Source organism: Eulemur rufifrons, chromosome 12, assembly GCF_041146395.1.
Source record: "Eulemur rufifrons isolate Redbay chromosome 12, OSU_ERuf_1, whole genome shotgun sequence".
Lineage (NCBI taxonomy): Eukaryota > Metazoa > Chordata > Mammalia > Primates > Lemuridae > Eulemur > Eulemur rufifrons.
Window position 1 is genome coordinate 23,526,307 of NC_090994.1, and position 27,785 is coordinate 23,554,091.

Here is a 27,785-nt window from a genome sequence, read left to right on the forward strand (position 1 = left end):
GGATTGGACTGAGGAGAGTGGAGAGTGATTACTGCTCGGAAGTGGACCACGGGAACAGACACCAGTGGAGTGTGGGAACACCACCAGGAAGAACTGAGCAGCTGAGAGAGAGGAGGATAGAAAGGGGAAATCAGTTGGAACTAATTCCAGGGAGTTCCAGAGTCCAGGGAAAGAGTAAGGGGTTCCCCCCTACCAACCTTGGTGTCTCAGGCTAGGAACGGGACACAGGGTGCTCATCCCACAGGGGAGAGCTGCGTTAGAGCAGAGAGCCTGCATTCCTGCATCTGGATGCCTCCTCTTGTGCACCTCCTCCACTCCTGGCATCTCAGGAAGTAATTCTGGCTGAAGCTGCTTGCAGCCATGTTCCGCACCCACCCCACAGCACCCAGCAAAACACCTTGCACTGAGTGACTTGGCTCCCGGCAATGGGAGCACACTTCTAGCCAAGCTTGCCTCAGTCAGCAGAGCTGCCATGTTTGCTGGGAAAGGAGGATGGTTGCACTGCTGCAGCCACCGCTTGGAGAGGATAGCGGATGGGTGCCCTCCTCAAACTCAAGAGTGGTACAGGAAGTCTGCAGCCCCTTCTCCAAACCATAGCAGTCACTAAAGTTCTCTGTGCTGAGTGACCTGCCATCAGTGCTGAGGATGTGTTTGCACACCCAGCCAGCAGGGCAACCTCAGTTTGTGATCTTCCTGCCCATAGTTGTTTGGCAGGTTCACCTGCTGATGGTGCAGATGGTAGGGCAGGGAAGTGTGTGGGGGAGAGATCCCAGTTCCAGGATCAGGTGGCAAGTGAGAGCCTGTGCCCATCAAGACGGTGTGGAGAAACACAACAGACAAGGGTTATGTGGGTGAGCTCCACGCCATCTTCCCCCAGAGAACCGCCATAATGTAGCTTGATGTGCCACTGTGACTCAATTTGCCTAAGTACTGGTTCCCATGGCAACCGAATACCTCTGGTGCCACAGGCTGAATCAGAGCAGCTATCCCCAGCCCCACTCACTTTAATAGGGAGTTTAGCTTAATCCAAGAGTTCCTTGAGCTGCCACTATTGCCCTGGAGGGAGGGTCCATCTGGCAGAGACTTCTGGGGATAGAGAGGCCCACCCACCTCCCCTTAGGGTCTAGTGGTGGAAAAGGGGTGCACAATTGGAGATCCACCTATCTACCAGCAACACGCAGAGACACATGCCAGTAGGCCAGACACATGAACTGCTGGGAAGCTCAAGAGCCTGTCTTGGGCAGAGAGGAAACACAAGCAGACAGACTGGAGGGGAAAGTACCTGGGTTTGTGGACAGGGATGGAAAAACCTGGCTAGAAACCTCAGCAATCCCATGAGTAGGCCACTCCCATCCAGAAGCAGTCCTCCAAGCTTGGAGAGAAAGCCCTGAACTCCACATCAGCAGCTCCCTTAGAGGTGACATAAGCAACCTCTGAGCCCCATACATGCTTACACACCCAGGCTCTTGCACTCCAGCTATGATCTATCTTGTTCTTCCCCCCACCCCAGGAGGAAGGCAGGGTCCAAGCAACCTCTGAGAGCTACAAGACTGCTCCCAAAGCTTGGGGCATTTTTATAGCCCACCTGGGGGACCAGAGCCTACCACAAACACAACAGATTACCTCACTAACTGGCTCCTCCACACGAGCTACAAGCAATAATAGTGGGAATAACCCCATAGCTAAACCTAGTGCCTTCCATCATAAGCTATTAGGGAGCAGTGGATTTGTAACCAAAAGTACAATCCACAACCTTGGAGCTTCAGCTGGGCAACCAAATTCACTACACTCCACTGGGAAGTGGTGAAGACAACAGGTAGAGGTAACCCAACTGGCTGAACCACCCCTAAGGTAATTCAAGACCAGCACTCCTCTCCCTGGCATTGTAAGGGAACAATCCTTGGGGACTTGGAGACAGAGCCATAAGCAAACCCTAGCATCCCCAGCTCTCGACCAAGAGGCCAGATGAGAAAGACTCAGCAGGAGAACTTAGGAAACGAAATATCAGAATGAAAAGTCACCCATCAGAAGAAATTATTAGCTCCTCAGCAACAGATAACAACTTAAATGAAATGGTTAAAATGACAGATGAAGAATTTAGAAAATGGATTGTAAGAAAGCTCAATAAAATTCAAGAGAAAATAGACCCCAACACAAAGAAGACACAAAAACAATGTAGGAAGTGAATGAAAAATTCTCTAAAGAAATCGAAGTGTCACCTTGGTATCAAAGCCAGGAAAGGACACAACAAAAAAAGAAACTACAGACCAATATTCCTTATGAAAATAGATACAAAAATTCTCAATAAAATCTTAGCAAACTGAGTTAAACTCCACATCAAAAAAAATAATTCATGAGGATCAGGTGGGCTTCATCCCAGAGATATAAGGATGGTTCACCCTATGCAAATCTATAAAGGTAATTCACCATATAAATAAGAGCAAGAACAAAGACCATATGATCCTCTCAATAGATGCAGAAAAGGGACTTGACAAAATTCAGCACCCTTTTATTATAAGGACTTTTAACAAAATAGGCATAGATGGGTCATACCTCAAAATTATTAAAGCCATATTTGACAGACCCACAGCCAACATCATACTGAATGGGGGAAAACTGAAAGCATTCCTGCTTAGAACTGCACCAGACAAGGTTGCCCACTATCTCCACTTCTATTCAAAACAATGATAGAAGTCCTTGCCAGAGCAATCAGATAACAGAAGGGAATCAAGGTTATTCAAATGGGAGCAGAAGAGGTCAAACTATTGCTCTTTTCTAATGATATGATCTTATATCTAAAAAATACCAAAGATTCAACCAAGAGACTCCTGGAATTGACAAATGAATTCATTAAAGTCTCAAAATACAAAATCAATGCACACAAATCAGAAGCTTTCATATATGCCAATAACAGTCAAGCTGAGAATTAAATTGAAGATGCAATGTCTTCCAAAATGGCATCAAAGAAAATAAAATATATAGGAATATGTTTAACTAAGGGGGTGAGAGACCTATATAGGGAGAACTGAGAAACACTGAGAAAAGAAATTGCAGAGGATGTAAAAAGATGGATAACCTAACATGCTCATAGATCAGCAGAATCAATATTGTTAAAATGTCTATACTACTTAAAGTGATCTACAGATTCAATGCAATCCCTATTAAAATACCAACATCATTTTTCACAGATCTAGAAAAAATAATTATATGATTTGTGTGGCACCAGAGAAGACCCCGTATAGCCAAAGCTACCTTATGCAAAAACAAGAACTTGAGAGGCATCAATCTACCAGACCTCAAGCTACACTATTAGGCTATAGTAACACAAATGGCATGGTACTGGCATAAGAACAGAGACATAGATCAATGGAATAGGACTGAGAACGTAGATATAAAACCATCCTCATATTGTCATCTGATCTTTGACAAAGTAGACAAAAAACATACACTAGGGAAAACAGTCCCTATTCAATCACTGGTACTGGGAAAACTAGATAGCCATACATAGACGACTGAAATAAGATCCACATCTCTCACCTCTCACAAAAATCAACTCAAGATGGATCAGAGACTTAAACCTAAGACATGAAAACCATAAGAATTACAGAATAAAATGTTGGAAAAACTCTTATAACATGGCCCTAGGCAAAGAATTTATGAAAAAGACCCCCAAAACAATCACAGTAACAACAACAAAAAATAAATGGGACTTCATTTAATTAAAAATCTTCTGCACAGCCAAGGGAGCTATTAGAACAAACAACCTACAGAATGGGAGAAAAGATTTGCACGCTACACATATGATAAAGGGCTGATAACTAGAATCTGTATAGAACTCAGGAAAATCAGCAAGAAAAAAATTAAACAATCCCATTCAAAAGTGGGCAAAATACATGAACAGAAACTTTTCAAAAGAAGACAGACTAGTGGCCAAGAAACATATGAAAAAATGGTCAACATCTCTAATCTCCAGGGAAATGCAAATCAAAACCACAATGAGATATCACTTAACTCCAATGAGAATGGCTTTTATCAAAAAGAAGATATAAGAATGGCTAACAAACATATGAAAAAATGCTCAATATCTCTAATCATCAGGGAAATTCAAATCAAAACCACAATGAGATATCACTTAACTCCAGTGAGAATGGCCTTTATCAAAAAGCCCCAAAACAATACATGTTGGCGTGGATGCGGACAGACAGGAACACTCCTACACTGCTGGTGGGACTGCAAACTTGTGCAACCCCTGTGGAAAGCAATATAGAGATACCTTAAACAGATACAAGTAGACCTACAATTTGATCCAGCAATCCCATTATTGGGCATCTACCCAAAAGAACAAAAGTCATTCTATAAAAAAGACACCTGCACCCGAATGTTTATAGCAGCACAATTCACAATCGCAAAGATGTGGAAACAACCCAAGTGCCCATCAATACATGAGTGGATTAATAAAATGTGGTATATGTATACCATGGTGTATTGCTCAGCTATAAGAAATAACGGTGATATAGAATCTCTTTTGTTCTCCTGGAGAGAGTTGGAACCCATTATACTAAGTGAAGTATCCCAAGAATGGAAAAATAAGCACCACATGTACTCACCAGCAAATTGGTTTCCCTGATCATCACCTAAGTGCACATTTGGGAATAACACCAATTGGGTGTCGGGCAGATGTGGGTGTTGGGGGGAGGGGATGCGTGTATACCTACATAATGAGTGCGATGTGCACTGTCTGGGGAATGGACACGCTTGAAGCTCTGACTTGGGGTGGGGGGGGACCATGGGCAATATACCCCAATATAAAACCTAAACTTTTATATCCCCATAATAAGCTGAAAAAAAAGTCCCAAAACAGCAAATGTTGCTGTGGATGCAGAGAGTTAAGAACACTCATACACTGCTGGTGGGACTGTAAATTCTAAACCAAAGTGTGTGTGGGGAGTGACGGGGGTTGGTAGGGGAAACTCACAGCTAAATGGAAATGGCGCACATTGTACGGGGGAAGGAAATGCTTGCAGCCCTGGCGTGGGCAAGGTAAATGTATTTCATGTAACATAAATGTCTGTACCCCTATAATATAATGGGAAAAAAAGAAATTTCATTACAGATAATTTTTATGATTACTATTCTCTGTGCTGAGCAATGCAGGTATATTTATGAAATTTTTATTCCCACTTTAACTCCCAAACATAGTGAATTGCAACAGTATAATTGTTCTACAAAATATTCTTCCTTCTCCATACTTTAAAACTTTAACAATAATGAAAAACAAATGCAATCTCTAAATTCAAACATAAATAAACAATTAAATACATGCTATCCAGTTAGATCATTTTTAAATGTGTACATTCAAAAAAACAAGATTAAATAATTACATACCAGTGCAATTCCTGCAGAATAATGTGTAACACACATTTTCCCATGAAATGTTGCTCCCACATAATTTGGATAATCCCTATACCTAAATAAATAAGTACAAATTTATAGTTTATTTTAATGAATCATTTAAGTGTAATATTTCATTTTTGCTAATAATTTAAATCTGTAGTTCCTAAAATCCTAGTCTGAAGCAAATTGATGTACAATCTTTCCATATGTCCTTAATTGTTTCAAATTTGGAAGATATTTTAACTGATATTAAGTATTAGTATTAATTATATTAAATACTTTTGATTTCTGGAACATATTCATGGATCCAAGTTTTTGCTGCCTTTACTGTTCTTATCATATTTAGTTGAGGTTACCAAAGACATTGATCCAACGATTTGATGAAAAACATTTTGTTGAGTGAGAGTGACGAATAGTTTCAAATCACTCCCATGTAGAAAAGTTCAGCAGTTTCTCATAGGAATGACTGTATTGCTTCACAGCCAAACATTATGATTTCAGCTTTAAGTAATGACCCATATAAACTGTCATATAATAGCACTATTCTCAGAGCTTTACATGAATTATTCCACTTAATTCTCAAAACAAATCAGTGAAGTAGATATTATTTTTATCCCCATTAAACAAATCAAACATAAGATGGGAAATGTAAGTAACTCTTTCAAGGTAGCATAATTAAGTGCTACTGAAGGATTTCACCTTAGGCAATTTGAGTCCAGAGCCAATACTCTCAACCATTAAGGAGGCAGGGGGCAAGATGGTGGACCAGAAGCACCTCATACTTGCAGCTCTCTGGGAGAGGATGGAAAAATGCTATATATGCTTAACCTACAGATGGACCCTTTTGGAGAGAACACTGCAGATCATGGGAGACACTTAGAGTGAAGGAGATGGGAACAGGGAGTTCCACCTACACAGAAATTCTCAAGTAATCCATGAAAAATATTCTTAAAACTATTGAGTTCATCTAGGTCACAGACTATAAATAAATACATAAAAATAAATTGCATTTCTATATACTATTGGTAAACATCTAAGCACTGAAATTAAAAAGCAATATCATTTCTAATTGCTCAAAATATGAAATACTTAGGCATAAATCTAACAAAATATGTAAAGAACTTGTATGCTGAAAACTATAAAATACTGATGAAAGAAATCAAAGATCTAAATAAATAAATACCTATAGCATGTTCATAGACTGGAAGAGTCAATATAGCAAATTCATATATAGGTTTAACCCAATTCCCTTCAAAATTCCAGCAAGAATTTTTATAGTTAAACACAAAATTACTCTAATTTATGTAGAAAGGCAAAGATATTAGAGAAGTTAAAATAATTTTTAAAAAGAAAAAAAAGGGAGAAATCACCCTACTCAACCCCAAGACTTATTATTATATATAGCCACAGTAATCAAGACACTATGATATTGACAGAGGGATAGAAATATGGATCAATGGAACAAGATAGAGAAACGAGAAAGCGATCTCCATAAATATGCCCAACTGATTTTTGGCAAAGATGAAAAAGTAATCCAATGGAGAAAGGATAGCCTTTTCAATATATTGTATTGCGGTAATTGGAAATTCATAGGCAAAAAAGAAAAATGATCCTCAAACTAAGTTTCACACTTTATAAAAAAATTAACTCCAAAAGGAACATAAACTCAATTTATTTATTTATTTATTTATTTTTTGCTTTAGAAGTCCAGTTACCTTGGAGTTTATTTAAACTAAGAGAAAAAGGTCATAATGTTTTCATGCAATGCATACTTGTTTTTTTAAAATAACAAATGTGTAACAAATACCAGAATGAATTAAGGAATGCTGCACTTGTGATCCACACCAACATTTGGGTTGTACATAATTAAAGAAATATCTCAAACACTTTCTGAAATACTGTAGTAGCCAATACATAGAAGCATGCCTTAGGTGGCCATAGGAATGCAGTTTAGAAAAGAAAAAAAAATCACACAGGAATTACTCAATTTTTTTAAAATCACTGAGCAAGAAAAGCAACACTGAACTTCCATACTGATTTTACACAATTTCTATACAGTACCTTGACTTAAATCCAAGAGCAAAAGTTATGACTCTCTTCCTCTATTTTTGGTAAACAACTACATAGTAAACTTAGATGACTTTTCCCCCTGAATTTCACCTGGGAATGGCCTTTTTTATTTTTTATTTAAAAGAGGGCAGGTTTGGCACTTTTATACTGATGTCACCAATGTTAATATTTCTTGGGATCTCAGGAAGATTCATATTCTTCAGAGCTGATACAGCATGGACTGGAGCTCCCGCTAAGCCAGCCTCAGATCTCTCCAGTTTATTTTGTGCATCAATTTGCATAATAATCTCATTCATGTTGGTCTCCAATACCATTCCCCCCATCACCATTTCTGCAAAAATATTGTGAACCTTGTCTACGTGGAAAATCAAATCCAGTTCACAGACATTTTTAAAACATTTGCCTAATGTTTCCATGAATACTTGAATTAGATCTAAAATACAAAGTTCACTTTCTGAAGAATCCACACAGAAGACAAAATATAACATTACATAATGTCTATAAATCAGTTTGTTGTCAGATCCTCCAATTAATAACCCTCCTTCTGGGAAATTACGAACATTTTTATCTCTCTTAGATACCAAATGGAAAGTCTCCCTGATGATTCGCTATTGTGTATCTTCACTGTAGGGCTGGTAGAACTTCGAAAGCCATGGCTTCCCATGGTTGTTGAAGATAAGTATTGCCTTGATAATGGCTAGGCCAGGCCAGCCGGGTGGGTGCTGGGGGCCAGGGCGGGGGCGGCATGCGAGCCTCACCTCGGGATTTCCCCAGCGATCTTTCCCCACTCGCCCCCTCCGGCACATGCCCATAAACTCAAATATAATATAAAATATAAATCTATAAAACTTTTAGAAAAAATTTACAGGATCTATGGGTACTCAGAGTTGTCATACTGACTTTGAATGCATGATCCATAAAATGAGAGCAGCAAGACGTAAGAAATACATCACATATAAGGAGTCCCAATATGACTAACAATGGACTTCTTAGCAGAAACCTTGCAGGCCAGGAAAGAGTCAGGTGATATAGTCAGCGTGCTGAAGGAAAACAAACAAACTTCTAGGCAAATATACTTTATCTAAAACATGATTTTCAGAAATGGGGGAGAAATATAAACTTCTCTAGATAAATAAAAAATAAGGGAGTTCATCATCACTAGGCCTACCTTACATGAATTGCTAAAAAAATTTCCTTAAACTAAAACAAAAGGCTCCTAATTAATAACATAAAACTTACAGCCTGGCACAGTGGGTCATGCCTGTAATCCCAGCACTTTGGGACTCCAAGGCAGAAGGACTGCTTGAGGCCAAGAATTCGAGACCAGCCGGAGCAAAAGCAAGATGCTGTCTCTACAAAAAAACAGAAAAATTAACTTTGCATGGTGGCATGCCTGTCATCCCTGCTATTTGGGAGCATGAGGCAGGAGGAGGATCACTTGAGCACAGGAGTTTGACGTTGCTGTGACCTATGATGATACCACTACACTCTAGCCCAGGTGATATGGCAAGACTCTGTACTGCCCCACAAAAAAAAAAACAAAAAAAAAACAACAAAAAAACTTACAAAGCATAAAGCTTACCGGTACAAATAATACAAAGCAATATTCAGAATACTCCAAGACTATTAATATAATGGTGGTGTGTAAAGTATTTTTATCCCTACAAGGGTCAAAGGACAAAATTATTTATAACAACTATAGCTAAAATAATTTGCCAAGAGATGCAAATTTAAAACTGATGTAGGGAATGGGTATAGTGGCTCATACATGTAATCCCAGTGCTTTGGGAGGCTGAGGCAAGAGGATCACTTGAGGGCAGGAGTTTGAGAGCAGCCTAGACAACTTAGTGAGACCCCATATCTAAAAAATTGTTTTTAATTAGCTGGGCATGGTAGCACACAGCTGTAGTTCCACCTACTTGGGAGGCGAAAGTGGGAGGGTCACTTGAGGCCAGGAGTTTCAGGTTACAATGAGCTATGATTGCACCACTGCACTCCAGCCAGCCTGGGTTCATACATTATAAACAAAGTGAAGGTTGGATAAAAGTGTTTAAAAGTGTAGAGTTGTTATATGCAATCAGCTTGAATAGCCTGATATAAGTGTAAGCTGTTCCATGTAAGCCTCATGGTAACCAAAAAGAAAATATCTATAGGAGATGTACAAAACAAAAATAAAAACACATTGAAAACATAGGACTACAGAAAACTACACAAAAAACAAAGAGTGAATGAATGGATTAAAAATTGTTATAAAACAAGCTTCAGCTCTATGCTACCTGCAAGGGACTAATTTCACTTTTAAAGATACATGGACTAAAAGTGAAGGGATAGAAAATGAAATTCCATGTAACCAGAGACCAAAGAGAGCAGGGGTAACAATATTTTTATCAGACAAAATAAATTGGTTTCCCTGATCATCACCGAAGTGCACATTTGGGAATAACACCAATTGGGTATCGGACAGAGGTGGGGGCTAGGGGGGAGGGGATGGGTGTATACCTACTTGATGAGTGCGATGCGCACTGTCTGGGGAATGGACACGCTTGAAGTTCGACTCGGGGGGCGGGGGTGGGGGGCGGGGATGGGTGTATGCCTGCATGATGAGTGCGATGTGCACTGTCTGGGGAATGGTCACGCTTGGGGCTCGGACTCGGGGGGATGGGGGGGCATGGGCAATATATATAACCTGGACTTTTGTACCCCCATAATAAGCTGAAATAAAAAATAAATAAATAAAAACAAAAACAAACAAACAAACAAAAAAACTATAAAAAGAGACAAAGAGGGACATTACATAATGATAAAGGGGTCAATTCATCAAGAAGACAAGAAATTGTAAATGTATATGCATCCAATAGTGGAGCACCTAAATATATAAAGCAAATCTTAAAATATCTGAAGAGAGAGATAGATTGCAATACAGTAATAGTAGGAGACTTCAATATACCATGTTCACTATTGGACAGATCATCCAGACAAAAAAAATTAATAAAGAAACATTGGACTTGAACAAGACTTTAGACCAAATAAACCAAAGAGACATATATATAGAACACGCTATCCAATGAAAGAAAACACATTCTTCTCAAGTGTACACACAACATCGTCCAGGATAGATCATGTTAGGCCACAAGAAAAGTTTTAGCTAATTTAACAAGATTGAAATAGTATCAAGTATTTTTTCTAACCACAATGGTATGAAACCAGAAATCAATAACAGGAGGATTTCAGAAAATTTACAAATACATGGAAATTGAACAACATGGTCCTGAACAACCAATTAGTCAATAAGTCAAAACTGAAATTTAAAAACATCTTGAGAGAAACAAATATGGAAACACAACATAACAAAACTTATACGATACTGCAAAAGCAGTTCTAAGAAGAAAGTTTATAGTAACAAATTCCTACATCTAAAGAGAAGAAATATCACAAATAAAGTTATATCTCAAGGAAATAGAAAAAATCATAAACTGAGATGGATGTTAGCAAAAGGAAAGAAATAATAAGAGCAGATATAAATAAAATAGGAACTAGAAAAACAAAAGAGCAATAACATGAAGAGTTGGATTTTTGAAAACATAAAAAAACTTACAAATCTTTAGCTTGAGTAACAAAGAAATAAGAAAAAGACTCAAATAAATAAAATCAGAAATGAAAGTGAAGACATTATAACTGATACCACAAAAATTCAAAGAATTGAAAGACACTGCTATAAACAATTATCTGCCAAAAATTTGATAAACTTGAAGAAATGCATAAATTCCTAGACACATACAACGAATAATAAAGAGAATCAAAAACAAATAGAAAATCTCAACAGACCAAAAGTGAGTGAGGAGACTCAATCAGTAATAAAAGGTCTCCCATCAAAGAAAAGTCCAGGACCTGATGGCTTCACTGATGAACATTACTAAACGTTTAAAGAACTGATAGCAATTTTTCACAAACTTTTCAAAAAACAAATCAGAACAAGGGAATACTGTCAAAATTTGCTTACAAGACTAGTATTACCCTGATACCAAAGCCAGACAAGGATATTACAAGAAAACTACAGGCCAATATATTAATAGTTGATGAATACAGATGCAAAAATCCTCAACAAAGATACTAGGCAAACCACATTTAACAACACATTAAAAGGATCACTCAACATAATGAAGTGGGATTTATCCCTGGAATACAAAGATGTTTCAACATTCACAAATCAATAGATGTGATATACCACAAACAGCAATAATTATATAATCATCTCCTCAGATGCAGAAACAACATTTGACAAAATTCAGCATCCTTCCATGATAAAAAAAAAATTCTCAACAAATTAGATATGTAAGAAATATACTTGAACACAACAGAGACCACATAAAATAAGCCCAAAGCTAACATTATACTCTATGGTGGAAAATGGAGTTCGAACCCTTTCTTCTAAGTTCCAGAACAAGACAAGAATGTGTACTCTCATCACTCTTTTCTCAACATAGTATGAAGTCCATGCCAGAACAGTAAGCAAGAGAAAGAAATAAAAGGCATCCAGATACAAAATGAAAAGAGAAACTGGTCACTGTTTGCAGATGCCATGATCGTATATAGAAAATCCTGAATAATTCACCAAAAAACTGTTAGAACAGATAAATTGAATTCATAAAGTTGTAGCGTACAAAATCAAAATGCAAAAATCATTATCATTTCTTTAAACTAACAATGAACTTTCCACAAAAGAAATGAAGACAGTAATCCCATTTACAATAGCTAGAAAAAAACAGAATACCTAGGATTAACTGTAACCAAGGAGGTGAAAAAATTTTATAGCAAAAACTATAAACCATTAATGAAAGAAATTGAAGAAGCCACACATAAATAGAAAGACATCCTCTAATCAATGGGTTGAAAGAATTAATATTGTTAAAATGTCCATACTACCCAAACCAATCTACAGATTCAATGCAATCCCTATCACGTCATTTTTAAAAGTAAAGAAAAAACAATCCTAAAATTCATATGGAACCGCAAAAAATTCCAAATAGCCAAGGCAATAGTGAACAAAAAGGAAGAAAGGTGGAGGCAACACACTTGATCTCAAACTATATTACAAAGTAATAATAATTAAAATAGCATGGTACTGGCATAAAAATAGACACATTGATGAATAGAACAGGATGGAGATTACAAAAATAAATCCACTCATCTATGGTCAATTGATTTTCAACAAATGTGTTAAGAATATACTATGGTAAAAGGACATTCTGTTCAATAAATGGTGTTAGGAAAACTGGATATTCATATGGAAATTTAATAACTGGACATTTATCTCATGCCATATCCAACACTCAACTCAAAATGTACTAAAGACTTTAACAACAAAATCTGAAACTAAAACTACTATAACAAAAACACAGGGGAAAAACTACACAGCATTGGTCCAGACAATGACTTTTTGCATTTGACTTCAAAAGCACAGGCAACAAAACAAAAAATAGACACATGGGATTATTTTAAAATTATAAGCTTCTGCACAACAAAGCAAATAATTAACAGAATGAATCAATAATCTATTGGCTGGAAGAACATATTTGCAAGCCATACATCCAATATGGGATTAATATCCAAAATTTATAAAGAACTTAAACAACTCTATAGAAAGAAAATGAATAATCTGATTAAGAAATGAGCAGAAGGCCAGGCATAGTGGCTTACACCTGTAAACCTAGCACTCTGAGAGGCCAAAGTGAGAGGATTGCTTGAGATCAGGAAAATTACATATTTTTTCGAGACCACCTTGAGCAAGAGCAAGACTCTGTATCTACAAAAAACAGAAAAATTAGCTGGGTGCAGTGTTGCACAACTTTAATCCCAGCTACTCTGGAAGCTAAGGCAGGAGAATTGCTTGAGCCCCCGAGTCGGAAGTTGCAGTGAGCTATGATGACACCACTGCACTCCAGCCCAAGTGACAGAGCAAGACTCTGTCTCAAAAAAAAAAAAAAAAAAAAAAAAAAAAAAAGGAGCAAAGGAACTGAATAGACAATTCTCAAAAGAAAACATATGAATGACTGATACATGAAAAAAATGTTCAACATCACCAATCATTAGGAAGATGCAAATTAAAACCACAACAAGATATCATATGACACCTGTCAGAATGCCTATTATCAAAAAGATGAAGATACCAAATATGGGTAAGGTTGTGGAGAAAACAGAAGCCTGCGCAGTGTTGCTGAAAATGTAAATTAGTAGAGTCATTATGAAAAACTGTATGGAAGTTCCTCAAAGAACTAACAATAGCATTACCATATGTCTAACAATCCACTTCCAGATATTCACCGAAAAGCTTTGAAATTAGTACGTGAAAGAGATGTCTGCATGTCCATGTTCATTGCAGCACTATTCACAATAACAAAGACATGGAATCAACCTAAGTTTTCATCAACATATGAATAGATGAATGGATTTTTAAAACGTGGTATTTAAACATAATGGAGTGCTATTCATAGCCTTAAAAAAGGAAGAAATTCTGTCATTTGTGACAACGTGGATGGAACTGGAGAACATCTTGTGAAGCGAAATAAGCCAAAACAGAAAGATAAATACCCACATGTTCTCACTTACATGTGAAATCTGAAACAACTGAGCTCATAGAAGCAGAGAGTAGAATGGTGGTTATCAGAGGCTGGGGCTGGGTGGAATGGAGAAATGATGATTAATGGGTACAGAGCCTCAGTTACATAGCAGAAATGTTTGATTTTTTTTGAGATCTATTACATAGCATAGTGAATATAGCTAATAATTTTGTAATATTATTTCAATATCACTAACTAGGTAAATCTCAAATGTTCTCACCACAATGCCAAGTATTTGAGGTGATAGGTAGGTTAACTATTTTTAATTAATCATATTGCATTGTATTCAAAAATCAAAATATCACTATGTGCCCCATAAATACAGACAACTACAATTTGTCAATATATAATTTTTAAAATTATGAAAAAGAGGGGCTACCAAAGGGAGCAGAGAGAGGGAGTATATGGAAACTCTCTGTACTTTCTGCTTGTTTTTTTCTGTAAAAATAAAACTACTGTAAAAATAAAGTCAACTTTAAAAAAAGAAATTAAATACTTATAAAAATAAATTGCATTTTTATATATGTTCAAAATATGGGCAGAATGTGAAAAACAAATTATTTACATTAGCACAAAAATATCAAAGACCAAAAAATAAATTATCAAAATTATCTGTAAGACCTCTGCAGAAAACTGTAAAGATTTTATGAGAGATTTAAAAGAGGCCTTAAAAAATTGGAAGGATGTATCATAATCATTCATTGAAATATTTAACATTATAAATACACATGGATTGAAAGACTCAACATTGTAAACATGTCAGTTCTTCCAAAACTGATATATAGCATTGTTTTGTTCTCTGTAAAAATCCCAACAGGTTAAGGGACTTGACACATGTGTGACAAAAGTGCAAGTTAAATTTGAGGCAAAACTGGCTATTCATATGGCAAAAAATAAAACTGTACCTCTCTTTTTTACTATATAAAAATTAGCTGAAGATAGATTCAAGATTTGATCATAGAAAGTAATAATATCAATCCTAAAAAAATCTAGCAGACTAAAATCTAGGGCACTGAGAGACCTTCTTCACTATACAGGAAACCCCCAAAGTAAAAAAGAACAGATTAACAAATTTAGCCATATGGAATATAAAAGTTTTCATGTAGCAAAGGAAAAAAAGTTTATAGAAAAATTATAGATATGGAAAAAGTATTTGTCACGCAAATAAACAAAAGGTTAATATCTAAACATTAAAAAAACCCTTCCAAATTATAAGGAAATAAAAATAAATAAATAAATAATTAATTACAAGGAAATACTCTAATCACATGCAAAGGCAATTACAGGACAGACACAAATGAACAACAAGCATATGAGAAGATACTCAAATCTGCTAGACATCAGAAAAAAGCACATTAAAATGTCAATGACATTAATTTACAACCACCAGGCTGTCAAAAATTAAAAAGCGCAATCACATTTATTACTGGCAGAATGTGAGGGAAAGATTAATTTCACACATACTAAAAGAAATATTGACAAGTCAACTTTAAAATACATACATATATATTTACTGAAAGCTGTTTGTTGATTATTGGTATAAATTTAATATGAATAATATTACAAAAATATAGCTACAATTTATCATTAGAAAACTAACATTTTTAAATAATTCAAAAAATTTATTAGGATACAATATGTGCAACCTACTTTACCAAGTCTTCGATCAAAGCTCATAATAAAAATAGAAACCTCACAAGATAAACCCGACTCTTTATGTAGTGGTTCAGAGTATTGGCTCTGGAGTTACAAACTAAGAGTCCTAAAATGGTTTAATCTCTTAAAATTCTCAATCTCCTCATTTTAAAAGGTGGATAAGCATAGAAATAAATATTAGTAATCCTTTTTATTGCCTGACAACCAGAAAGTGAGCACAAGGCCTACATAAAGCACATAATGAATAATTAAAGTGTGGACAGTCAGAAATGAATAACAATTCTGTAAATTAATCTACATCATTATCACAGATCTTTGTTTTCTTTGTAGGAATACTGAAACATTATTCTTACATAAATAGATATGCAATATCATGAGGTCTTAGGGTGAGATAAGATTGTTTCCATTTTAAAAATCTATATAATAATTCATCTGCCCCACCAACTGTAGAAATTTTATTTTTATCTGACCAGAACTCCAATGATGACAGCACAACAGTAATTTTAAATTCGGTGAACATCTAAAAACAGAAAGATAAATACATGCAAAATTAATATGCAAAATTAATATAATTTTGCATTAATATGCAATATAGTGCAAATTAATTTGCAAATTAATATAATTTGCAAATAATATGCAAAATTAATATATAAAATATAATTATTTTATAATAACCTAGAAATTAATACAATGTTTTCACAATTCCACTCTCCGTTTATATCAATGACTTAATTACCCAGAAACACCACATCAAGTTAATGCAAATTATAATTCAGAAATACTTACTGAATTTACAAGGCCAACAATTTCGAAGACTTTCTTTGTTATCATGATGCTATCAGAGCCCAAGTAATCATACTGAAAAAAAGAATTAATTTTATGTTTAAATACAATTCATCATGTAATATTTTAAGATTTACTCTCCATCTACTGTCAGAGATTTGAGGCTGTTTGGGGGTTCAACAGTTCAAAATAAAACATTGATGAATAAAACATGAATATAAACTTGATCCTTCATACATTGCTAGCAGGAAAGTAAAATGGTACAGCCACTCTGCAAAATAGTTTGGCAACTTCTTTCAAAACAAATAATGGACTTATACTATATGGTCCAGAAATTTCACTTTTGGGCATTTATCTCAAAGAAATAAAAACTGATGCCCACACAAAAACCTGTACATGAAGGTCTGTAACAGCTTTATGCATAATCGCCAAAAACTGGAAATTCAGTAATTAAATGATTAAACTGTAGTATGTTCCTACTTTGGACTAGGACTCAGCAATAAAAAGGAACTGACTGCTGATACATGGAACAGCTTGGCCAAACCTCAAGAGAATTACGCTGAGTGTAAAACAACAATCTTAAAAGGATACATACTGAATGATAACTTTAAGCGACATCTGCAAAATCATAAAGGAGAACAGCTTAGTGGTTGCCAAGGGCTAAGAAGGAGGAGAGAGGATAGGTGTGACTCTAAAGGGACAGCATAAGAGAGTCTTGCAGTGACGGGACTGTTGAGTATCTTAATTGTGGCGGAGGTTACACAAAGCTACTTATGTGATACTATTGCATGAATTTACATACACAAATGCACACACAAATGAGTGTGTCTGTGTATCTATATATGCATATATTTGTTGAAATCTGAATAAACTCTGGATTACAACAATGTCAAACAGTGTGTGTGTGTGTGTGTGTGTGTGTGTACATGGAGAAAGAGAGACAGAGAGAGAGAGAGAAATTCTCTATAGCAGTGGTCCCCAACCTTTTTGGCAACAGAGACCATTTTCATGAAAGAATTTTTCCACAGACGGGGATGGTTCCAGCATGATTCAAGCACATTACATTTACTATGCACTTTATTTCTATTATTCTTACATTATAATATATAATGAAATAATTATACAACTCACCATAGGTTGGGGACCCCTGCTCTATAGTATATCATGCCTTGGATGTTCCACAGGACCCTCAAATTATCACAAACTAAACTCATATCTAAAGTAAACATATTCAAAAATAAACTCATCACCTTCCCTCAAAAATCTGTTCCTACCTATATTTTCATTACTTCAGTGAATGGTATCATCTACCACATCCCACATTTATTATACTACTTGCTCCCTGAGAGCAGAAATTTTTCTCTTTTATTCACTGCTATATCCCCAATAACGAGAACAGCAACTGGTATCTAGACGATGTTCAAAAAATTCGTTAAGTACATGAATAAATCAAATCAATTTACAAGTCCTTCTAATTCAACCTCATCAGTCACTTTTAAAGTTGCCCTTTTATTTTTATTTCTAATACCACGAAATGATAAGTTTTCACCTTGATTACTAGAATAGTCTCCTAAATGGTTCCTTCTTCTCCAATTTTCCCACCAGCAAATAAGCCCCTACACTATTACCAAAATGATGACTCAAAGATGAAAATATAAATAAGTCACTCACCCACTTAAAATATTTGAATGAATCTCCATAACCTTTAGGATAAAAATCCAAATACACTATCACTTCTTTAATTCATCCATTTTCACATCTCTCTTTTAACTCTACATATTAATGAGACTACTAAATTTCTTGTAGCTTCCTGAAAGGAGCCTTCTCTCACATTTATGTGCTCTTGCAAAAGAAGGTTTTGCACAAATTTTCCTGGGCCCCACCCTCCACCCATTGCTCATTTTTTATATTCATTATGTGACTTACTGTATTAGTCATGCCTTCTTATCTTCCGTATTTCTGAAGCTGTGACATCTTGAGGCCTTGCTGACCCTGGAAAGACCACCCCTCTCAGAGCTAGCCAATTCCTAGAGATAATACATGACTGGCCTTGGAGTGTAACTTTCATGCACAAGCTACTCAAGCCAGAGCCTACTTTACCAGGCTCTCACTCAGAGCCACTATTCCTTTGCCCTAATTATCCCAGGGCCAAGAATCAGGTGACTAGGGACTGTGTGTACCCCCAGGGCCCACTGGAATTATTCAAACTAGCCATCCTAAATCTACTTACCCAGCTTTGCCTGTTCTTTCTCACTGACACCACAATAGCAGCTCTTGACCACATGTCTCCTTGAGCCCTCTATCTCCTAGATGGCCCTGGTGTCCCCCGTGGCCCCGCATGATGTGGAGTGCTCCCTGTATGACATGGAGTGCTCCCTACTATTGGAAACTGCAAAGTAACATGCTATCTTTTCAATAGCAATTATCTCCTGATCTGTTGGCCTGAATGTACCTGAATAATAAAACTTGCATTTTAAAACAGCCACTTGCATGCTCTTATATTAATAACATACCAAGTTATAGTTGTGTGTTTCCATGTCTGTCTCCATTATTAAACTGTGTTTTTATAGTACCATATGCTTCCCTCAATCATGGAACTAAATTCACTCGGCTACAGTTGTGGATATATAATTTACAAAATCACTGAATAAAATACCAGTATTATTCTTCTTTATATGCCCAACATTTAGTAACAGAGATTTTATAGCTGGCTTAATGTTTTTTTGTTGAAGAATATAGAAATGTATACACAGAGAAGAAATATTTAATCAGCATTATGGGCTCACATGCCTGGCAATTTGGATGTGAAGTTCTTAAAACAACTCTCAAACTTTATAACAGAATTCTAAAACAAAAGAATTTTCATAACCTAAACTGTTCCTAAGAAACTTAGTCATATTTAGTAGAAATAGCTTAATTTGCTCTTAAATATCTCAATTTTCCCTTAAATGTTCCCTTTGCCCTTTTCCCTGTACCTTAATAAATCCAGTATTTTCATATCCTTCTCCAAATCCCTTCTGTCTCTAATCTCAACTCTGTCTTCCTGACAGGCTCAAGCCTAAGAACAGAACTGGAAATGAATACTACTCATATTCTCTGTCGTGTTCCATAGGTGTGACAAATGAATGCTACCATCAGAATAAAACCTGAAAAGTATATTTTCCCCTGTTTTCTGAAATCTTTCAAATATTAGAAGAAATAAAGCCATATGCGGTTGACTGCAAACTAAGTTATCACTCCAAGCTTCCAAAGTTCAAAAGCCCTCAAACTGTTTATGGGAATTAAGGCTCTAGAGGTGTATTTTATATCAGGAAAACAATGGACAGGAACAGTGCACTATCAAAAACTGCTTTAAAAAGCTTGACAGGATAATGTAAGTACTTCTCATATATGTTTATACTACTACCACTTTTTCCCCAATAAATATTTTATAAGGTAAAACATGCCTTAGATTACACACTGCTCTTCAAGACTTCCTAAAATAGGAATTAAAAGTTTAAAGAATTTCCCTTTGACCAAAATCACCAATAAAAGAGGGTATGTATGGATTGAGAGAGACCCTGAAAATGTGAAGTACCAGGAAAAAAAGAATCATTTTGTTCTGCAGGATTGTTATATAAAGATTTCAAAATAAAACATTTCTGACAAAATTGATATAATTTTGACTATTTAGTTTTTCAGTCTGCACATTTTTCCACTACTGTTTCTATGACATTGAAGCAAGAAGATTGGGATAATCAATACATTTGCATCAAATGTTTAAAAGCAAAGAAAAAGCAAAATACATACCAAAGCTTTGTCCACCACAATATGTATTTCTAGATAAAGAGGAAATAAATCTGGAATATCTGATTCCAACTAGAAAAAAAATAGCATATAAAACTTGAAAATTTTCGTAATTTGTTTATCATGAACTCTTTATTATTAACACACCACTTACAGGATACTGCAAGGTGTTTGCTTCATACAACTAGTTAATCTCAACATAAAGTGCTTTGAGTTTTACGGCAAAGGACGCAAGTAATAAGAACACTGGTTATAAAGTTATAACATATACTTCAGTAGATTTACAGCTTCCAGTTTGTGAACTAAGAACAAAACACTCAGCATTTCTAACCATCTATTTCATTTCAACATCAGAAATAAACTTCTGCTTTATAAATTATACAGGTGTTAAGGACTTTTAAAATGGTTACATTTTTCACTCCTTTCTGTATCCATGTCCTTTGCGATATGACTCTGCAGTGCCTCCCATCAAGAGGTAAGTCTATTTCCCGTCTCAACCTAGGCTGGGCCTTGTAACTTGCCTGAGCCAGTAAATGCAGTGGAAGCGCTGCTGTGCCAGTCCTAAGTCACCTTTCATTCCACCCTCCTGGTCTTGGAACCCCTGCTTGTACACATCTGGCCAGTTTGCCAGCTCGTAAGAAACAAGTGGGCTCTCACCCACCTTGTCCGCCCAAAAAAACAAAACAGGACAACGTCTAAAGTAAAAAGGAGCTGCTGAATTTCTGTAAGAGAGTATTGTAGTGAACATACCCACCTACCATCCCATCCCCCACATCCAGCTCAGTGGCATCCATGAGGAAGGTAGCCCATGTTCTGGTGTGGTTTGCTGGTGCCAGAGGAACAGGTACCAAACTGTTCTCAAAGAATTATGACTGTGCGTTTTGAGCTGTACAGAGGCTCCCTAAAGGATTTGCTCAAGGGCTTTCCTTTGTCCTCCACCTTGAAACTTTCACAGGGCTGGAGAGGACTCCTAGGTGGTGTGCAGCCACCTATAGCAAATGAAAACCGATGGGATGGGACAAGCAGCAGTCACACTGAAAAGCCCAGGAAGAAAGACGCTGGGGAAGGATATGGGTCGGCAAATGAAGGCTTTGAAAATCCCTGGAATGTACTGGGAAATACAGAAGGCAACCCACAATCCCAGGGCTGGCTACATGCTCAGAAAACACTTGAGAAGACACTAACTTTCTCCTGGCTAATCTTTAGGCACTGTGCAAGCAGGAGTGAAGGCCAAGGCAGGGAGGTAAACATCTAGATTAAGTGTTGCAGGTGTGCCCTAAGTCCATCTGTGAAACCGAAAAGGGTTTTTTTGCTTTGGGTTTTTTTGCTCCAGTCATTTAAGGTAATCTCTGTCAAATTACAAGGTGACAATTTAACTAGCAACATTGTTAACAAAATATTTCTTTACCTTAGAAAAGTCAGTAAACAAACAACCACAACAAGCAGCAAAAACAAACCCTAGTGGGGAGTGAGCACAAATCTGATTTCCAGCATTATCACATCAAAATACCCAACATGTTCATTTTTCAACAAAAAGAAATTATGACCCATTCTAAAGGAAAAAAGAAATAGAAACTGCCTCTAAGGGAGCCCAGACATTGGACTTACTAGACAAAAACTATAAATTAACTGTTTTAAATATGCTCAAACAGCTAAGGAAAACCATGGGCAAAGAACTAAAGGAAACCAGAAGAATGATGCCACAACACAGAGAATGTCAATAAAAATATGAAAACTATAAAAAGGAAACTGTGGAGCTGAAAAATACAATAACAAAGGAAAATTCACTAGAAGGATTCAGCAACAGAGTTGAGTAGGCAGAAGAAAGATCAGCAAACTTCACAACAATCAATCAAAATTATTTGGTCTGAAGAGCACAATAAAAAACGAATGAAGAAAAATCAACAGAGCTAAGAGACCTGCGCAACACAATCAAGCATAACAACATATACATACTTTTTGTGTTGTTTTACAACAACATAACATACTTTTCTTCAACCCATCTGATACTAGAAGTCCAGATAAATTAGCAAGCTCAAAACTAAGAAATTAAAATTGCCTCCACAGACAGATGGCACACAACCCCTTCCTGACTTTGGGAAAACATGGGAGACGTTCAGGGGATCACGTAAGCAGTTGACATTTAAGTAATACCTTTCAACAAATTGATAAAACCCAAGTGTAAGCCCATGTGCATTAAACTCCTGGAAGCAAAAGACACACGTGAAATATTTGCCTATTCAGTAAACAACCTCTCAAAGACGCTTTTCTGTACGACCTCACTGGGTATTTCCGAGAATGTCTGGGGAAGGACAAGAGACCCGAGAAAGCCTCTCTCATAGCACAGGCCTAGAGGGAAGCGGCCACCAACACAAGAAGGACAAAAGCCCTGCCCAGATAGCTCTGCACTATGTAACAGAAGTCCCAAGCTGCTGGAGGAAAGACAGAAAACCCTACTGTCCTCAAAACACAGATGAAGACCCTTTACAGTTGGGAAGAAAGAAACAGAAAAAAATCTCTCTCACCCTGGGAGAGGGTGAGAAAACTATCTGTGCCAGTGCATTAGGGCTGCAGTTCCCATCCCCAGGCCACAGACTGGTACCGGTCCATGGCCTGTTAGGAGCCGGGCCACAGCAGGAGGTGAACAAGCAAAGCTTCCTCTGTATGAACAGCCATTCCCCATTGCTGGCATCACTGCATAAGTTCCGCCTCCTGTTGGATCAGCGGTGGCACTCTCAGGAGAGGCCAGGTAAGGACAGGAGAGGAGGAAGCAGCACAAGAGTGTGCTCCCAGGCAGAGTTGCACAGAGAAACTCTGGGGGTAAGTTACGCCTCGGAGTTGTCTTGACCTGTAGTGAGGGCCTAAGCTCCCCTCTCCCCACACCGGTGAGGTACTGGCTAAGGATTGCCCTAGGGAAAGGTCAGTCTCCAGTACTTATGGTTCTCTTGCCACCTGGGCAAAGCAGATTCAGTTGGCTGAAGGAAAGTCCACTAAATAAAAGGGTTACAGGTCGCAGATGTTAAAAGCAAAGCCCACAGACAAGGTGCCCACCCTCTTGCCCCACCCCCACACAAATGCAGAACGGAAGCTAAGCGGGTCTGAGCCGGGCACCAACACTGCCCACTACACTGGGTCATCGAAGCCATTGTAAGTTATACTCCTAAATTCTCAGAAGGCAAACAAAATGTTCAGTATGTAGTTAACAAATACTTATTTGAAATTATACACATATATCTTAGCATCGAATACTGTGGGGCTGCGTGCACATTTCACAGTCCCTTTGGGCCCTGTATTATTTAGGATACAGCATGGCTGGCTGAACAAAATTAGAGTTTATTTCTCTCTCACATAAATGTGTGAAGAGGTTTGATGGTTTTGTTCAAATATCTCAGGAGCAAGGTTCATTCTACCTTGTTGCTGCTACCGATATGGTATCAGCCTCATCCTTGCGGACCATGATGTATCAATGTGTCACTACAGCCAGAAGAAAGGGGAAAATGTAAAGAGGCTAAGACCCTCCTCTTTAAAATTCAATCTAGAGATGACACATATCACACCTGCTCACATGTCATTGACCATAATTTTGTCACATAGCCATACCTAGATATCAAAGAGGTTGAGAAATAGTCTTTTTTTTTTTTTTATATGTCCAGTTCAATTCTGAGGTTTTGTTTTTTTCTTAACTGATAGAAGATAGGGAGAACATGTACTGGGGACAACTAACACTGCCACCTACTCTTATATAAACTATGTATATTTATGCCAATGTTACTTGGCATAAAATTTTTCTCTTTCACCGTTGTTTTCATGAGGACCAACACAGGCAGTGACATAGGGTGCACACCAATTCACACGGCCATACCTAGCAATCCTGCCTATGGCATTTAAATTACACCCATAAATTTTTTTTTTTTTTTTTTTTTTGAGACAGAGTCTTGCTTTGTTGCCCGGGCTAGAGTGGTGCCGTGGCATCAGCCTAGCTCACAGCAACCTCAAACTCCTGGGCTCAAGCGAGTCTACTGCCTCAGCCTCCCGGGTAGCTGGGACTACAGGCATGCGCCACCATGCCCGGCTAATTTTTTGTATATATATTTTAGTTGGCCAGATAATTTCTTTCTATTTTTAGTAGAGACAGGGTCTCGCTCTTGCTCAGGCTGGTCTTGAACTCCTGACCTCGAGCGATCCACCTGCCTCGGCCTCCCAGAGTGCTAGGATTACAGGTGTGAGCCACCGCGCCCGGCCTACACCCATAAATTAATGCTGACTCTGGTCATGAATAAAACCTTTTCAAATATTGGCTTTATTGGATAACTTCCAGGAATGTAGAAACAAAAACAGAAACTGAGTTTTGTAAGTTTATATAGCATATACACAAAGGAATTTTCAGAAAGTGGTAAGAATGTAACAAATAAAATAAGAACTAAGATAAAGTGGGTCATAAAAAGTAAATACCTTAGTGCAAGAAGAAACTTTGATGTATGGTTTCAAGGACATTATTAGGTAAAGAAAAGATGACAATGTTCACAAGGAAAAGATATTTGCTATAGCTATAAATTCATTTATAAAATAAATTAAAAGCAATAACTGCTTTATTACTGCTTTAAACATAGTAATAAAACATATACAACTCACTTTTTCACTTATAAAAATTTTATAGTCCATTAGATATTGTTCTGTGCTTCTGTTATCGTTGTTAAAAATTGAAAATTCATTGTTTTCCTTCCCTAATTTATAAAGAAGATGCTGAAATTCAATTGCAGATTCCAGGGGCTCAATTCCATAAGAAACATTTTCAAATTGCAGTATTCCTCTGTAAAATTAAGGGAAAAAATTTAAGTGCTTACAATCAAATCTATATTACGAAACTCTGACAAAATCCAAAAGAAAAAAGTAACAAAGATATAAAACATTTTGAGTCCAGTATTTTGATCCAAATGCTTAGTGATGATTCTGAAGAGACAAAAAAATCTTCCTAATCCACAAAGCCATTTCCATTTCATTTTTTATAGTTGCAAAATCAGCAGAAATTACCTCATAAATTGCTAGATGTACAAGCATCCACTATTACAGTGATCAAGTACTAATAATTCCTCTGTTTTTCAAGTCAGTGACTTAACTATCTTAAACATAGCTCCTCCCATTCTTGCTGTGAAGAATGTTCAATTGTCATTTCTGTGGTTAAGAAAAAATAAGAGAGCAAAGAGGCCAGGAAATCTAAACCTTTGAGGGAATTAGAAATGTCTCTGTCAGTGAAGAAACTGAGGAAAAGAGAATTAGAAACATGTTCAGAGGAGGATATCATTGAATAATCTCCACATAGGAATCCTCTTCCAGCTCCACACTTAATATAAACAGAACAAATTCACAGCAGCCAAATAGCATAACTATGGTGTTCCATAATCAATGGTAGAAAATAAATAACCTCAGTCCAGGACACATGTTGAGTGAGACAACAGAATTCGGATATCCTTCAATATTTCCTTGATAGTAGCATTGAGTCTGGGAAAGAAAAATGTAAACTTATTACTTTGGAATTGACAAAACATTCTAATGATTTTCTACTTCTAATACTTGATAGAAACTTCTCGAATGTTTTTCACAGGCTACATTGTGGTCTATATCAGTATGAGTAAAGTGACATTAGGAAGTCTTGGCATATTTGTTTGCCACTTTCACTATATTAACTACTCTTTTTAGATTATGACTTGGGATTACTAGTTTATACCCTGCACCCAAAGTTTTACCTTATGTTTCAGGTAAAATTATCTTCCAATATACAAATTTAGGTCATCAATTAAAAGACAGAGATTGTGAATATGTTATTTCTTAAAAATCTAATATGCTGCAAAAAAGAGACCTATAAAAATATAATGACACAGAAGATTGAAGGGCTAGATGCCAACACAAACTAAAAGGATGATTCTGAAGCTATATTTATGCAGGAAATGTGGACTTTAAGGCAAGAAGCACTATTAGAAATAAAGAGGTACATTTCATAATGACAAGAGTTTTTCAATTTACCAGGAAGATACAAATATTCCAAATTAGTATTCACTTAATAACACAGATTTAAATATATAAAGCCAAAATTAAAAGAACAGTAAAGGCAGAAAAATATATGATTACAAAAAAAATTTTAAACCTAATTTCTCTCAGTAACTGATGAAATCAAGCATTCAAAAGGTATGAGTAAATACCAAATTAATACATGTAGAATGCTATACATAAAATTATTAGAATACACTATTTTGCTTTTATTTTATATGGTTATTTACATTTATAGACTTACATATGTTGAACCATCCTTGAATCTCTGATATGAAGCCCGCCTGGTCATGATGAATTATTTTTTTGATGTGCAGTTGAATTTGGCTGGCTAAGATTTTATTGAGAATTTTTTTGCCTATAGTCATAAGGGACATTGGTCTGCAGTTTTCTTTTCTTGTTGTGCCCTTTCCTGGCTTTGTTATCAAGGTGATATTGGCTTCCTAGAATGAGATGGAGAGGATTCCATCATTCTCAATGTTGTGGAATAATTTCTTCAGTATAGGTACCAGTTCTTTGTAGATCTGGTAAAATTTAGGGTGTGAACCTGTCTAGTCTGGGACTTTTTTTATTGGAAGATTTTTTGTTGCTGCTTCAATTTTGGTGCTTGATATTACTCTGTTCAGGAATTCTATTTTTTCCTGATTGAGCCTATGGAGGCTGTGTGTTTCTCAGAATTTGTCCATTTCCTCCACATTTTCAAGTTTTTGGGCATAGAGATTTTTATAGTATTCAAACATGATGTTTTGTATTTCCATGATATCAGTTGTGGCTTCTTCTTTTTAATTTCTAATTGAGATTATTAAAGTGCTTTCCTTTCTGCTTCTAGTAAATCTAGAAAGAAGATGTCAGTTTTATTTACCTTTTCAAAGAACCAACATTTTGTTTCATTGATCTTCTGTATAGTTCTTTTATTCTTGATTTCATTTAGTTCTGCTCTGATCTTGGATATTTTTCTTCTGCTGGGTTTGGGATTAGATTGCTCTTCCTTTTCCAGTTCCTTGAGGTGATTGATTAGTTTGCTGACTTGTGATCTTTCTGTCTTTTGAATGTGGGCATTTAAGGCTATGATTTTTCCTCTCAGACCTGCTTTTGCTGTATCCAACATACTTTGAGAACTTGTGTCCCCACAATCATTTAGTTGAAAAATATTTAGATTTCCATATGATCCTCTCAATACATGCAGAAAAGGTATTTGACAAAATTCAGCACCCTTTTATGATAAGAACTCCTAACAAAATAGGCATAGATGGGACACACCTCAAAATTATTAAAGCCATATAAGACAAACCTATAGCTAACATGATACTGAATGGGGAAAATTGAAAGCATTCCCACTTAGAACTGGAACAAGACAAGGTTGTCCACTATCTCCAGTTCTATTCAACATGGTACTGGAAGTCCTTGCCCGAGCAATCAGACAAGAGAAGGAAA

The 27,785-nt window shown here is 36.6% G+C and overlaps 2 protein-coding genes across 2 annotated transcripts in view; both read right to left on the reverse strand.

The window, feature by feature from the left end:
* The window catches only part of LOC138393672 (disintegrin and metalloproteinase domain-containing protein 32-like), a 105,739-nt gene that overhangs the window by 54,086 nt on the left and 23,868 nt on the right, over positions 1-27,785 (reverse strand). Inside the window, exons 5-10 of the mRNA XM_069485051.1 lie at positions 25,729-25,805; positions 24,939-25,116; positions 20,310-20,378; positions 16,524-16,595; positions 16,091-16,257; positions 5,386-5,467 (exon numbers count right to left, since the gene is read on the reverse strand). Of these exons, the coding sequence (XP_069341152.1) occupies positions 5,386-5,467; positions 16,091-16,257; positions 16,524-16,595; positions 20,310-20,378; positions 24,939-25,116; positions 25,729-25,805 (645 nt within the window). The remainder of the gene's footprint in view (positions 1-5,385; positions 5,468-16,090; positions 16,258-16,523; positions 16,596-20,309; positions 20,379-24,938; positions 25,117-25,728; positions 25,806-27,785) is intronic.
* LOC138393555 (AP-3 complex subunit sigma-1-like) lies at positions 7,578-8,270 on the reverse strand. Its single transcript, XM_069484769.1, has 2 exons — positions 8,090-8,270; positions 7,578-7,885 (listed from the first exon to the last, which is right to left on the reverse strand). The coding sequence occupies exons 1-2, from the start codon at positions 8,268-8,270 to the stop codon at positions 7,578-7,580; spliced, it is 489 nt and encodes a 162-aa protein (XP_069340870.1).

What these genes read in the sequence shown, in the direction of transcription:
- LOC138393555 (XM_069484769.1), bottom strand. Translation starts at nt 8,270, where the DNA reads ATGTGCCGGAGGGGGCGAGTGGGGAAAGATCGCTGGGGAAATCCCGAG. An exon ending in GAAGTTCTACCAGCCCTACA is followed by an intron (nt 7,886 to 8,089) that starts GTGAAGATACAC and finishes ATCTAATTCAAG; the next exon opens with TATTCATGGAAACATTAGGC.